The sequence below is a fragment of the Coregonus clupeaformis genome, chromosome 15, assembly GCF_020615455.1.
Source record: "Coregonus clupeaformis isolate EN_2021a chromosome 15, ASM2061545v1, whole genome shotgun sequence".
NCBI lineage: Eukaryota > Metazoa > Chordata > Actinopteri > Salmoniformes > Salmonidae > Coregonus > Coregonus clupeaformis.
Window position 1 is genome coordinate 46,320,602 of NC_059206.1, and position 14,852 is coordinate 46,335,453.

Consider the following 14,852-nt stretch of genomic DNA (forward strand, 5'->3'; position numbering starts at 1 on the left):
ATCATCTGTCACTGACTGTGAAGTGTGAACGCCATCTCTCTCCATGCCCAGAGTGAGCACAGTCACTGACACAGCACTGGCAAAAATATCACATCAAAATCCGTCTGTTAAAGGTAGAGATATCTGTTTTTTTGCATGGGATGGGTCTCAATCGACCGCATCCGCTTATATCACCCTTTTGCATCTGTAGTGAAAGGTTGCAGAGCTAGAGCGGTGTTTATCAAACCATGAGACATCCCGAAAATCGGTCTTCTCACCAAAACGTCTGTAGGTTCCTAACAGTTTGGCCTACAAAGTACTATGACCACTCGATTGAAAGCTGAGACTCTCGCGAAAACTATGGTGTTTTGCTCTAGGACATCGACAAGGCTCACAAGTCCCCAGTACCAATAAAAAAAATTAATGGAAGTATATATGGAGATAAATAATTGTTTCCTGATCTTTCTTATACAGTAAGTATCTCTCAGATATAAGACAGACACTTCAGAACAAACTATCTGTTGTTCCATGTAGTGAATCTGTTGTTCAATGCGTTTCTATTGGCTAAAAGCAGTAGTGCCAAATTCAATGTTTCATCCAATAAAAATAAATAAATAAAGATCGATGCCTTAAGGGGTCTTAAAATTCCAAATCACATAGCTAAATTATCCTTGGTATGAACATCTTTAAACAATTCCATATGTTAGCTTAGACATGGGCAGTCAGAGAGGAAGAGGCGAAGCGAGAGGGATAACTGGGCCCAGAAATCTGTCTTCTCCAGCAGGTAGCGTTTTTTACGTATTTTTTTTGCTCACCAAGCGAGGAGTTTTTGTATGGCGGTCAATGAGACAGTGTCAAGATTGGTCAACAAAAAATGTAATGGCTTATTTGGTCAAATAGAAGTTCTGTAATGCTTAGGTTATTACAAGTAGGACATGTGACATCCCAGCAAATTTGAAAAAACCCCACTTTATATCAGAGTTGTGCCTGTTGTTTACACGTGTAGCTGCCCTCTCATTGGCTAGAATGGTCCACCTGATCTTGCCTCCTCCCTACTGCCTTCCATCTATGAAGATTTTTTTTTCATTGTAAGAGCGGACACTATCTGGTCAATATAATGGATAATCTGTGGCGCAGTTTGAGCTACTCCAGGAAGTGACGTTGCAGGTTAGCTCAGTGCTGCCCCCTCTCATTGAGTAACTCAAGTTGAAGGCCGACCTGGGTACTGCAGGCTGCCATTAGCAACTAAATTATCCTTATACAGTGGGGAGAACAAGTATTTGATACAATGCTGATTTTGCAGGTTTTCCTACTTACAAAGCATGTAGAGGTCTGTCATTTTTTATCATAGGTACACTTCAACTGTGAGAGACGGAATCTAAAACAAAAATCCAGAAAATCACATTGTATGATTTTTAAGTAATTAATTTGCATTTTATTGCATGACATAAGTATTTGATACATCAGAAAAGCAGAACTTAATATTTGGTACAGAAACCTTTGTTTGCAATTACAGAGATCATACGTTTCCTGTAGGTCTTGACCAGGTTTGCACACACTGCAGCAGGGATTTTGGCCCACTCCTGCATACAAACCTTCTCCAGATCCTTCAGGTTTCGGGGCTGTCGCTGGGCAATACGGACTTTCAGCTCCCTCCAAAGATTGTCTATTGGGTTCAGGTCTGGAGACTGGCTAGGCCACTCCAGGACCTTGAGATGCTTCTTACGGAGCCACTCCTTAGTTGCTCTGGCTGTGTGTTTTGGGTCGTTGTCATGCAGGAAGACCCAGCCACGACCCATCTTCAATGCTCTTACTGAGGGAAGGAGGTTGTTGGCCAAGATCTCGCGATACATGGCCCCATCCATCCTCCCCTCAATACGGTGCAGTCGTCCTGTCCCCTTTGCAGAAAAGCATCCCCAAAGAATGATGTTTCCACCTCCATGCTTCACGGTTGGGATGGTGTTCTTGGGGTTGTACTCATCCTTCTTCTTACTCCAAACACGGCGAGTGGAGTTTAGACCAAAAAGCTCTGTTTTTGTCTCATCAGACAACATGACCTTCTCTCATTCCTCCTCTGGATCATCCAGAGGGTCATTGGCAAACTTCAGACGGGCCTGAACATGCGCCGGCTTGAGCAGAGGGACCTTGCGTGTGCTGCAGGATTTTAATCCATGACGGCGTAGTGCGTTACTAATGGTTTTCTTTGAGACTGTGGTCCCAGCTCTCTTCAGGTCATTGACCAGGTCCTGCCGTGTAGTTCTGGGCTGATCCCTCACCTTCCTCATGATCATTGATACCCCACGAGGTGAGATCTTGCATGGAGCCCCAGACCGAGGGTGATTGACCGTCATCTTGAACTTCTTCCATTTTCTAATAATTGCGCCAACAGTTGTTGCCTTCTCACCAAGCTGCTTGCCTATTGTCCTGTAGCCCATCCCAGCCTTGTGCAGGTCTACAATTTTATCCCTGATGTCCTTACACAGCTCTCTGGTCTTGGCCATTGTGGAGAGGTTGGAGTCTGTTTGATTGAGTGTGTGGACAGGTATCTTTTATACAGGTAACAAGTTCAAACAGGTGCAGTTAATACAGGTAATGAGTGGAGAACAGGAGGGCTTCTTAAAGAAAAACTAACAGGTCTGTGAGAGCCGGAATTCTTACTGGTTCGTAGGTGATCAAATACTTATGTCATGCAATAAAATGCAAATTACTTACTTAAAAATCATACAATGTGATTTTCTGGATTTTTGTTTTAGATTCCGTCTCTCACAGTTGAAGTGTACCTATGATAAAAATTACAGACCTCTACATGCTTTGTAAGTAGGAAAAGCTGCAAAATCGGCAGTGTATCAAATACTTGTTCTGCCCACTGTAACTTCTTCTGGGTGCAATTTTAAAATAATTGGTTTAGAATCAATTAATGGTACCATGGTTGTCTTCAGGAAAAAAAAAATCTTTACACGAAGATTGCAATTTTTCTATTCACAATCATGGGGGATCCTGTTTTCTGCTAACAATGCCTGCCTTACCATGGTCGGCCTTGAACTTCTGTGGCTTCAATGAGAGGGGGGAGTCGTTTCCCCCTGGAATTAACACACCAAAAGACATTACTCACTGACTCCAAGTAGAGTTCATAGTACGAGGTCAGATCAGTGACCGAGTCCCTGTGTATTTATACAGTTGAAGTCGGAAGTTTACATACACTTAGGTTGGCGTCATTAAAACTCATTTTTTCAACCACTCCACAAATTTCTTGTTAACTAACTATAGTTTTGGCAAGTCGGTTAGGACATCTACTTTGTGCATGACACAAGTAATTTTTCCAACAATTGTTTACAGACAGATTCTTTCACTTATAATTCACTGTATCACAATTCCAGTGGGTCAGAAGTTTACATACACTTAGTTGACTGTGCATTTAAACAGCTTGGAAAATTCCAGACAATGATGTCATGGCTTTAGAAGCTTCTGATAGGCTAATTGACATAATTTGAGTCAATTGGAGGATGTATTGGAGGATGTATTTCAAGGCCTACCTTCAAACTCAGTGCCTCTTTGCTAGACATCATGGGAAAATCTAAAGAAATCAGCCAAGACCCCAGGAAAAAAATGAAGGTACCATGTTCATTTTGTACAAACAATAGCATGCAAGTATAAACACCATGGGAGCACGCAGCCGTCATACCGCTCAGGAAGGAGACGCGTTCTGTCTCCTAGAGATGAACGTACTTTGGTGCGAAAAGTGCAAATCAATCCCAGAACAACAGCAAAGGACCTTGTGAAGATGCTGGAGGAAACAGGTACAAAAGTATCTATATCCACAGTAAAACGAGTCCTATATCGACATAACCTGAAAGGAAGAAGCCACTGCTCCAAAACCGCCATAAAAAAGCCAGACTACGGTTTGCAACTGCACATGGGGACAAAGATCGTACTTTTTGGAGAAATGTCCTCTGGTCTGATGAAACAAAAATAGAACTGTTTGGCCATAATGACCATCGTTATGTTTGGAGGAAAAAGGAGGTGGCTTGCAAGCCGAAGAACACCATCTCAACCGTGAAGCACGGGGGTGGCAGCATCATGCTGTGGGGGTGCTTTGCTGCAGGAGGGACTGATGCACTTCACAAAATAGATGGCATCATGAGGAAGGAAAATTATGTGGATATATTGAAGGAACATCTCAAGACATCAGTCAGGACGTTAAAACTTGGTCGCAAATGGTTCTTCCAAATGGACAATGACCCCAAGCATACTTCCAAAGTTGTGGCAAAATGGCTTAAGGACAACAAAGTCAAGGTATTGGAGTGGCCATCACAAAGCCCTGACCTCAATCCTATAGAAAATGTGTGGGCAGAACTGAAAAAGCGTGTGTGAGCAAGGAGGCCTACAAACCTGACTCAGTTACACCAGCTCTGTCAGGAGGAATGGACCAAAATACACCCAATTTATTGTGGGAAGATTGTGGAAGGCTACCCGAAACATTTGACCCAAGTTAAACAATTTAAAGGCAATGCTACAAAATACTAATTGAGTGTATGTAAACTTCTGGCCCACTGGGAATGTGATGAAATAAATAAAAGCTGAAATAAATCATTCTCTCTACTATTATTCTGACATTTCACATTCTTAAAATAAAGTGGGGATCCTAACTGACCTCAGACAGGGAATTTTTACTAGGATTAAATGTCAGGAATTGTGAAAAACAGAGTTTAATTGTATTTGGCTAAGGTGTATGTAATCTTCTGACTTCAACTGTAGCCTCCAGACAGGTCAGTTTGACTAGCTGGCTCACTCCTCCACTGCTATCCCATCACTCACCCCTGCCATGGTGGGCCTGTCCCCAGCTCCCAGAGCCCCTTGTTAGGCTGTGTGGTTACATAAGAGGCCTTGGATGTCAAAGCCTCCATTCTTTAGGATAACACATTTGGGTGGGATGACGATTGACATCTCCAGCACTGTGGGCGAGCCTAGCGATCTCACTGCTCTTTGGGCCGTTGTGCAGATTTTCCAGCCATTGTGACATTTCAGCTTCCTGGCTGCACAATATGTCATCCTCTGCATTTTGAGTGGATCTTTGGTAATAGTTGTTTTGCTGGCTGTGTGTTTTGAGGGTTTATTGAGGAATAAAAGTGTGGTGTGTAAATTACTCTTAAATTCATAACAGTGCTACTGTTGATTTTCCTAGCATTGCATTTTAGGTTCTTGGCAGAACAGTGTGTACTGACAGCTCACAGCCTCAAACCCATTTCCATAGTTACGTCTTTGTGGTTTCAGTGACAAAATAAAGAAAAGTGTTTTCCTATTTGAATTTGAGTAAATGCTTTAAGCTCAGGTAGGGTAGCTAAGATTAACGCATTAATAATGTTAGAAGAAAAAAATCAACTTCATATTCATAATCTCCACCACTACCCCAACAACATCAACAAATGTGAAAATGGCACTTTTCAATGTTTTCTAGTCAAAAAGAAAGCGTAAGATACGGTTTTCCAATGGCATCACCTGGTGTACATCATGTGATTTTAACCAATTAGTAGGCAATGCTGACTCATTTGGTTGAAATCACATGATGCACACCAGATGATGCCATTGGAAAAACATATCTTACTCTATCTTTTTGACAAAAAAACATTAAAAAGTCCCTTTAAGTAATGATTCAGTCGTTGTATCCAACTGCAACAAGGATAATCCTCTCTAACTGTGCTATTATTCGTCTTTTTACAGAAAAAACTGTGCTTGCCCCAGCAATGTTCATCTTTCAAAAGAAAACCCCATCCATGAAGGTAACCTTTATATCCTAATAATGGGTAGGCCTACAATGTTGACATGATGCTAATGCATGGTGTGGGACAAATTATGTAATGAAAGAGTATGTATCATTTCGTTACATACAAAAATTATAATTTTGTTTACAGAGAAGCGCAGAGAGATGGGAGGATGGCTCAGGTAAGCATCAGAACTTGTCGCTGCTGCGTGTCATAACAATCAAACATTTTGATAGATGATTACTTTGTTACTTTCTATGGACAGTCGTGTTTATGCATCTTTTTCTTGTTCTCCAAATAGTTGTGGGAATCAGTCCAAGAAAACGAGTCAGTTCACTCACCTACCCTAACCCTAACAACAGAACCAGGAAAGGTGAGTTTCCACTGTCCGGTACACATAAGTACCGGTGCATAACACCAGACATAAACATTTGAGGATAATCATGAATCATAATGCCTTTTCCTCCGTTTTTCTTTTGCTCCTTTGGTAAAGGAGATGTATCTGTAAGATCTCTATTAAAATTGCACCTTTAAACTGTGTACAAATATTATGAATCATACAGTGGGGAAAAAAAGTATTTAGTCAGCCACCAATTGTGCAAGTTCTCCCACTTAAAAAGATGAGAGAGGCCTGTAATTTTCATCATATGTACACGTCAACTATGACAGACAAAATGAGGAAAAAAAATCCAGAAAATCACATTGTAGGATTTTTTATGAATTTATTTGCAAATTATGGTGGAAAATAAGTATTTGGTCAATAACAAAAGTTTCTCAATACTTTGTTATATACCCTTTGTTGGCAATGACACAGGTCAAACGTTTTCTGAAGGTCTTCACAAGGTTTTCACACACTGTTGCTGGTATTTTGGCCCATTCCTCCATGCAGATCTCCTCTAGAGCAGTGATGTTTTGGGGCTGTCGCTGGGCAACACGGACTTTCAACTCCCTCCAAAGATTTTCTATGGGGTTGAGATCTGGAGACTGGCTAGGCCACACCAGGACCTGAAATGCTTCTTACGAGCCACTCCTTCGTTGCCCGGGCGGTGTGTTTGGGATCATTGTCATGCTGAAAGACCCAGCCACGTTTCATCTTCAATGCCCTTGCTGATGGAAGGAGGTTTTCACTCAAAATCTCACGATACATGGCCCCATTCATTCTTTCCTTTACGGATCAGTCGTCCTGGTCCCTTTGCAGAAAAACAGCCCCAAAGCATGATGTTTCCACCCCCATGCTTCACAGTAGGTATGGTGTTCTTTGGATGCAACTCAGCATTCTTTGTCCTCCAAACACGACGAGTTGAGTTTTTACCAAAAAGTTCTATTTTGGTTTCATCTGACCATATGACATTCTCCCAATCCTCTTCTGGATCATCCAAATGCACTCTAGCAAACTTCAGACGGGCCTGGACATGTACTGGCTTAAGCAGGGGGACACGTCTGGCACTGCAGGATTTGAGTCCCTGGCGGCGTAGTGTGTTACTGATGGTAGGCTTTGTTACTTTGGTCCCAGCTCTCTGCAGGTCATTCACTAGGTCCCCCCGTGTGGTTCTGGGATTTTTGCTCACCGTTCTTGGGATCATTTTGACCCCACAGGGTGAGATCTTGCGTGGAGCCCCAGATTGAGGGAGATTATCAGTGGTCTTGTATGTCTTCCATTTCCTAATAATTGCTCCCACAGTTGATTTCTTCAAACCAAGCTGCTTACCTATTGCAGATTCAGTCTTCCCAGCCTGGTGCAGGTCTACAATTTTGTTTCTGGTGTCCTTTGACAGCTCTTTGGTCTTGGCCATAGTGGAGTTTGGAGTGTGACTGTTTGAGGTTGTGGACAGGTGTCTTTTATACTGATAACAAGTTCAAACAGGTGCCATTAATACAGGTAACGAGTGGAGGACAGAGGAGCCTCTTAAAGAAGAAGTTACAGGTCTGTGAGAGCCAGAAATCTTGCTTGTTTGTAGGTGACCAAATACTTATTTTCCACCATAATTTGCAAATAAATTCATAAAAAATCCTACAATGTGATTTTCTGGAAAAAAAATTCTAAATTTGTCTGTCATAGTTGACGTGTACCTATGATGAAAATTACAGGCCTCTCTCATCTTTTTAAGTGGGAGAACTTGCACAATTGGTGGCTGACTAAATACTTTTTTCCCCCACTGTATATGGGTTACATCATTTACTTTTTCTAATGATGAAGGATATTAGGCTTTCGAACCCTGTATTGTGGTGGGATTGGTAGGCAGCGTTGTCAATCATTGAGAATGATTGGCCTGTGATTGGCAGTGTGCTAATCCAACCAATCAAGGTCTTACAGTGGGGGAAAAAAGTATTTAGTCAGCCACCAATTGTGCAAGTTCTCCCACTTAAAAAGACGAGAGAGGCCTGTAATTTTCATCATAGGTACACATCAACTATGACAGATAAATTGAGAATTTTTTTCTCCAGAAAATCACATTGTAGGATTTTTTATGAATTTATTTGCAAATTATGGTGGAAAATAAGTATTTGGTCACCTACAAACAAGCAAGATTTCTGGCTGTCACAGACCTGTAACTTCTTCTTTAAGAGGCTCCTCTGTCCTCCACTCGTTACCTGTATTAATGGCACCTGTTTGAACTTGTTATCAGTATAAAAGACACCTGTCCACAACCTCAAACAGTCACACTCCAAACTCCACTATGGCCAAGACCAAAGAGCTGTCAAAGGACACCAGAAACAAAATTGTAGACCTGCACCAGGCTGGGAAGACTGAATCTGCAATAGGTAAGCAGCTTGGTTTGAAGAAATCAACTGTGGGAGCAATTATTAGGAAATGGAAGACATACAAGACCACTGATAATCTCCTCAATCTGGGGCTCCACGCAAGATCTCACCCTGTGGGGTCAAAATGATCACAAGAACGGTGAGCAAAAATCCCAGAACCACACGGGGACCTAGTGAATGACCTGCAGAGAGCTGGGACCAAAGTAACAAAGCCTACCATCAGTAACACACTACGCCGCCAGGGACTCAAATCCTGCAGTGCAAGACGTGTCCCCCTGCTTAAGCCAGTACATGTCCAGGCCCGTCTGAAGTTTGCTAGAGTGCATTTGGATGATCCAGAAGAGGATTGGGAGAATGTCATATGGTCAGATGAAACCAAAATAGAACTTTTTGGTAAAAAACTCAACTCGTCGTGTTTGGAGGACAAAGAATGCTGAGTTGCATCCAAAGAACACCATACCTACTGTGAAGCATGGGGGGTGGAAACATCATGCTTTGGGGCTGTTTTTCTGCAAAGGGACCAGGACGACTGATCCGTGTAAAGGAAAGAATGAATGGGGCCATGTATCGTGAGATTTTGAGTGAAAACCTCCTTCCATCAGCAAGGGCATTGAAGATGAAACGTGGCTGGGCTCTTTCAGCATGACAATGATCCCAAACACACCGCCCGGGCAACGAAGGAGTGGCTTCGTAAGAAGCATTTCAAGGTCCTGGTGTGGCCTAGCCAGTCTCCAGATCTCAACCCCATAGAAAATCTTTGGAGGGAGTTGAAAGTCTGTGTTGCCCAGCGACAGCCCCAAAACATCACTGCTCTAGAGGAGATCTGCATGGAGGAATGGGCCAAAATACCAGCAACAGTGTGTGAAAACCTTGTGAAGACCTTCAGAAAACGTTTGACCTGTGTCATTGCCAACAAAGGGTATATAACAAAGTATTGAGAAACTTTTGTTATTGACCAAATACTTATTTTCCACCATAATTTGCAAATAAATTCATAAAAAATCCTACAATGTGATTTTCTGGATTTTTTTTCCTCATTTTGTCTGTCATAGTTGACGTGTACCTATGATGAAAATTACAGGCCTCTCTCATCTTTTTAAGTGGGAGAACTTGCACAATTGGTGGCTGACTAAATACTTTTTTTCCCCACTGTACATGCATTATTTCATACATTGTTTCTCTCTGTGTCTCGGACAGGATCCTGTGACGGCAGTAGACGAGTGCGATCAAGTTCCCTCTCTTTTCCCCCGCCTCCTCCAGGTAAACAAAACTCCCCCCCTACACAAGATTTGTGATCTCTCTTCTCTATCCTTTTGTTTATCGTCTCTCTAAAGGGCCCTACACACTTCACGCAAACTATGAAAGTGCAGCGACGGAGCTTTGTGTGGCTTACATTTGTGGCTTACACCGTGTACAACGCTCTGTTTGCGTGATGTGTGAAGTGGCTGTCCCCTAGGGCAGGGTTCCCAAACATTTTCACACAGGGTCCCACTTCCAGCATTGGGGAACCCCCCCCTCTATGGGCACAAGCACTGTTCATGACACGAACTGAATTTAGCAGGTTTAAAGCTTATTTCCTGCAAATCTATACATTTTGCCATGTCTAATATGTTTACAAGTGATATTTGAGTGACTAAAAATTACAATAATATCTATAGGCAAAAAAAACGAAATACAAAAACGTTAGCTGACATGGGCTAGTTGATCTGGACATTTCTGACAAGTTATAAATAGCTCTCTAGGGTATGCAGTGACTAACATGACAAGAGGAACTGAGGCACTACCCAATTTCAGTTTGGGAACCACTGCCATAGGGCATACATTTCCCACGCAAATAAGTGGCAACTGAGTCACGTTGCATAATTCCTTGACTCACCTGCAGATGATTGTAGCCTTAATAAAATTGGGATCTTACTGGGATAAAACATCTTCCCATCTATTAAACGAACCGAAGCAGTGCATCATGGTCAAACTCTCTTAAAGGGTTTTCTATCTATGTTCAGTGCCAGTATTCCCTGTAGGTCCATACATTCCAGTCACACCATCCCTGTCAGGGCCTCAGATTCCCAGCAGCCACTTCACAGAAGTCCCTAGTATCTCTTTCCCTTGATCCGTTTCAGTTTCACTCTGTCACTGCAGCCCTCACCTGCTCATCACAAATCACCACCATGACCCATTATTGCCCATGTGGAAACCTCACTGCTCAGTGTTGGCTATGCATGTTGTATGTTATGTGCCAAGTCTGGCAGTCACATTGACATAAATGTGGCTCACGTTTTAACTTTAACCATATATGATATACTGTATGTCTGTGTGTGTGTGTGTAAACACTTCTGATGGATCTCCTCTCCTAGTCTCAAGGTCAAATGTCTTCATGCCCTCAAATCTCTGCAACCGGACCAACATTTCCCCAAACACAGGTTAATTTGTATTCTCTGGTCTTCTGTTTATCTTTTGGTGTGCTGAACTAAAGGACCAATCATATCTGATCGTAAGACTGACTTTAAAGGACATCTTTCCCTCTCACACACTCCATCTCTTTCTCTTCCTTTGTGTAGTGTCACCTCTGAACAGTGTCAGAAGGTCATTACTTCAGCCTGCACGTCTCCTCACCCCTCAGCCCTGTAACATCTCCTCACAGCCACACCTATCTGAGGTATTCCACAACTCTTTTCGCCCCCCTCACACACCCTCACGTGTCAGTAACGTCCCGTGCTTCTCTCTCTTGACACGAGTCTCACACCCTGGTGTTAGGCTCATGGCTCTGTCCTCCTGAGCTGGTACCTCTGAACCCTGGCATACTGGACACCCACGCAGCCCTGCAATCTGCAATGTTTGAATTTCCAACTTTAATTACTGAAGTAATTACTTTATTGCCAGCAGTCTAAAAATGGGAGCATTGCAACACCATGTATAGTTTCGTGAAATGTTAGGCTTAACATGAGTGGTAGGATGCCAGTTTATAAACCCAAACCCCAAAACCGGTTAGAATCTGTCTCAGAATGCTTACCACACTGTAAGACTGAATAGCTTTCTCTCTACTCCCTAACTTGCCACATTAACACAATTATATAATACGTTTTGGCTGCAATTTATTTTATTTTCTATTTACACAAGGGTTGTGTTGAGTTCTTTGACTCAAGCGGCCATTACTGTAATTTATCAGAAATTCAATAGGACTGTAAAATAATAAAGGTTTGCATTGTATTTTGTCCCACAGGTCAGCCATGACCTTTCAGATGATTGCTGCAGCGTCCCAACTGACCGCTCCTCCACTGCGAGTGTATTACATCCGAAGACATCCCCTCAAGTTCAGAGGTATGCAGGGCACCTGGTTTAATATATAATATTAGGGATGTTTCACTGAAGTGATTTTATAGATGTATTTATGGAAGGGTTTAGTTAGTTAAATCAGGGTGGTTAGGGTTACAAGTTTAGTTAGTTAAATCAGGGTGCTTAGGGTTACGAGTTAACTTCCAGTCCAGACCCAGGACTGGACAGCCTTGCTTTAATCTAGAGACCCTGACAGGGTGGTGTTGGGTTTTGTTTCCTCTGCCAGAGCTATGTGGGGTCAGAGACATGGTTTAGTTCCCAGCAGTGATTCTGCTGACCTCTCTGTTGACCTCTGGTTCCCCCTCCACAGATCGAAGGCAGACAGTATTACCTCAGACCGGCTCCAGTTTGTATTTGGGGAAAACATGAGCGCAAGAGTTTTGGTGAGTTCAGGAAACTTTTACTTAAGAACCAATGACATACTTATAAAGTAGCAAGTTTGCATATGATGACTATAACAAATATATTATGTATCACACATGAGTTTAACTGTGTTACAAAATACATAGCATTTACAGAAATACTCGAATTTTCTCGCCCTCATATAGAGACCCCATAAATTGCCCAGCAGTGAACATTCTGATTGCAGCTCTTCTAATTCTGAGTCCTCCACCTTTGAGTCAAGTCATAAAGGTAAATCATTAGGGGCCTCATTGTGTATTTGCATGGGTACACATCTCCAATCCTCAAGGGCTACGGTGTCTACTGGTTTATTGGTCCACCAGACTACGGCCCTAGAGGACTAGAGTTGTGCACCTCGGTTTTAATAGCAATTGACTGCCTCTTAGTGTATGCCTTTCAGAACTGCAGCTGAAGTGCTGTCTGTGTTTGCTGACAGGTGCTGTGTGGAGCAGTCTGAGGGAGTCTGCTGCAGCTTACACAGCGTCCTGTGGGAGGCAGCGTGTGCTCAGGCGGGTTCAGGTGTTCACTGGGGAGGAGAAGGAGAGCAATGTGGTCCAGGTGAGGACATGTTATGTTGAAATAGGAAATGTTCAATATGCCTTCTCATATTGCTAGAGCGGTGATAGTGATGTACCTTTTTAAATACCTTTTTTCTTTTAGCTGACCTGCAGACTGTTTGTCCTGGAAAAGGGAACTCAGGCATGGACTGAGCGAGGGAGAGGAGTCCTGCGACTCAATGATCTAACATCAGGGACCAAAGGAGGGCTGCAGTCCAGGATAGGTTAGTTTACCATGAAGGAGACTACTATTCCCCTCACTCTGACCAACATCCACACGTCTTTCTGTGATTCTTTCTCATCCTCAGTATATCTCATATTTCTGTCACACCTGCCTCCCTCTGATTAAAACAGTGATGAGGCACCAGGGCAGTCTCAAGGTCATCCTCAACACTAAGCTCTGGCCACACACACACCTGCGTCGCCCCGCCCGTCGGAACCTCCAGGTGACGGCCACCGACGTGGAGACTCAGGCAGTCCGGGTGTTCCTCGTCCAGGCCAGCGCCAGGGACGTGGCTCGCCTCTACGTAGCCATACACCATCGGCTGGTAGCCCTACGGGCCAGTGTTGCTGAGAGGGAGGCAGGGGCTGCAGTGGGCAGGACTAGGGAGGGACACCGCAACAGTGAGAATGAGGAAGAGGAGGAGCAGGAAGAGCAGAGACAACGGCAAGAAAGAGAAGGGCTGCTAGTGACACGATTGCGACCTGGTAAGAGTGAGTAGAAACAGGGATAAAGATGTACTCTAACATAGAGTTATCTGAGATTATCCCTTGCTCTTTCATCCACTCACTTATATAGCTATGACTAAATCCAATGTTTAGCTCATTGTTTTTCCTGTGTTAAAAAAACATGGGTTTGGAAATTGTTTGCATAGTTTGAGTAAGGAAAAACTCGTCCTCCAGTGCATGTTCCAGAGGGAGGGAGCTGTTAGCAGGTGGTAGTCTCTCACAGACCCCACATAAAACAGAGTAACAGATGGATCCCCCATCATGGTGGATTACATTCCTTAAAGTCCCAGGCCTACAAAATATTAGCTATTTTTTTAAAACCATTATGAAAAAGAGAAGAGAACACTAGAGAAGAGAACTACGTCTTGCTGTTTATTCAAAACAATAGTCCACTTGTTATTCCTTGCAACAACTTCTCCTTCAGCCTCTTTGAACTTGCATGTCAACAAGACGCCTAAAGATTAAGCTAAAATTAGCCCCATATAACCTACCCCTGCATTCCAGTGGTGGGCAATTTATGTCCTCTGGAGCAACAACATATGTGCTGTCCCTGTAAAAACTCAGTAGAGACCTACATGACATGAAAATGCATCCTGAACCCCTAACATTTCCTCATTGTGCATTTACCTGAGAAAACATAGAGCTACTGTGTTAAAATTACAGTTTATTTCACTTACACACCTGTTATAATCTGTCTGTCTCTCTCCTTTGCAGTGGTTTGTGATTGGATACACAGTAAACCCAGTTCGGATTCTTGGTGACATTACATTATATCCTGACCTGGACCATGCAACAGTTTGTGGAGTCATCACATCTGAACAGAACTTTTAGCCATCATGGAACAGTGGGACAAAACATCAAGAGACAGCTTTCAAAAATGCCTTTTGCCAAAGGAAGATACAGTACATGACCAAAGGTATGTGGACACCTGCTCGTCGAACATCTCATTCCAAAATCATGGGCATTGATATGGAGTTGGTCCCCCTTTGCTGCTATAACAGCCTCCACACTTCTGGGAAGACTTTCCACTAGATGTTGGAACATTGCTGCGGGGACTTGCTTCCATTCAGCCACAAGAGCATTAGTGAGGTCGGGCACTAATGTTGGGCGATTACGCCTGGCTCGCAATCAGTGTTCCAATTCTTCCCAAAGGTGTTGGGTGGGGTTGAGGTCAGGGCTTTTTGCAGGCCAGTCAAGTTTTTCCACACCGAACTCGGCGAACCATTCTGTATGGACCTTGCTTTGTGCACGGGGGCATTGTCATGCTGAAACAGGAAAGGACCTTCCCCAAACTGTTGCCACTAAGTTGGAAGCACAGAATGGTCTAGAA

At 43.1% G+C, this 14,852-nt stretch overlaps 1 protein-coding gene across 5 annotated transcripts in view; it reads left to right on the plus strand.

The window, feature by feature from the left end:
• LOC121582183 (ran-binding protein 3-like) overlaps window positions 1-14,852 on the plus strand; it is a 38,735-nt gene that overhangs the window by 12,352 nt on the left and 11,531 nt on the right. The window contains exons 2-14 of one of the 5 annotated variants that reach the window (XR_006003328.2): window positions 5,698-5,756; window positions 5,889-5,919; window positions 6,040-6,111; window positions 9,699-9,761; window positions 10,856-10,921; window positions 11,060-11,157; window positions 11,722-11,819; window positions 12,145-12,217; window positions 12,383-12,467; window positions 12,673-12,794; window positions 12,897-13,017; window positions 13,148-13,501; window positions 14,237-14,438. Coding sequence is in view for 4 of the 5 variants with exons in the window: in XM_041897814.2 (XP_041753748.1) it covers window positions 5,698-5,756; window positions 5,889-5,919; window positions 6,040-6,111; window positions 9,699-9,761; window positions 10,856-10,921; window positions 11,060-11,157; window positions 11,722-11,819; window positions 12,145-12,217; window positions 12,383-12,467; window positions 12,673-12,794; window positions 12,897-13,017; window positions 13,148-13,501; window positions 14,237-14,283 (1,289 nt within the window). In the remaining variant the exon portion in view is untranslated. Of the gene's footprint in view, window positions 1-5,697; window positions 5,757-5,888; window positions 5,920-6,039; window positions 6,112-9,698; window positions 9,762-10,855; window positions 10,922-11,059; window positions 11,158-11,721; window positions 11,820-12,144; window positions 12,218-12,382; window positions 12,468-12,672; window positions 12,795-12,896; window positions 13,018-13,147; window positions 13,502-14,236; window positions 14,498-14,852 lie in introns of those variants that run through there. The other 4 variants (XM_041897814.2, XM_041897815.2, XM_041897816.2 and 1 more) reach the window with 4 other exon arrangements.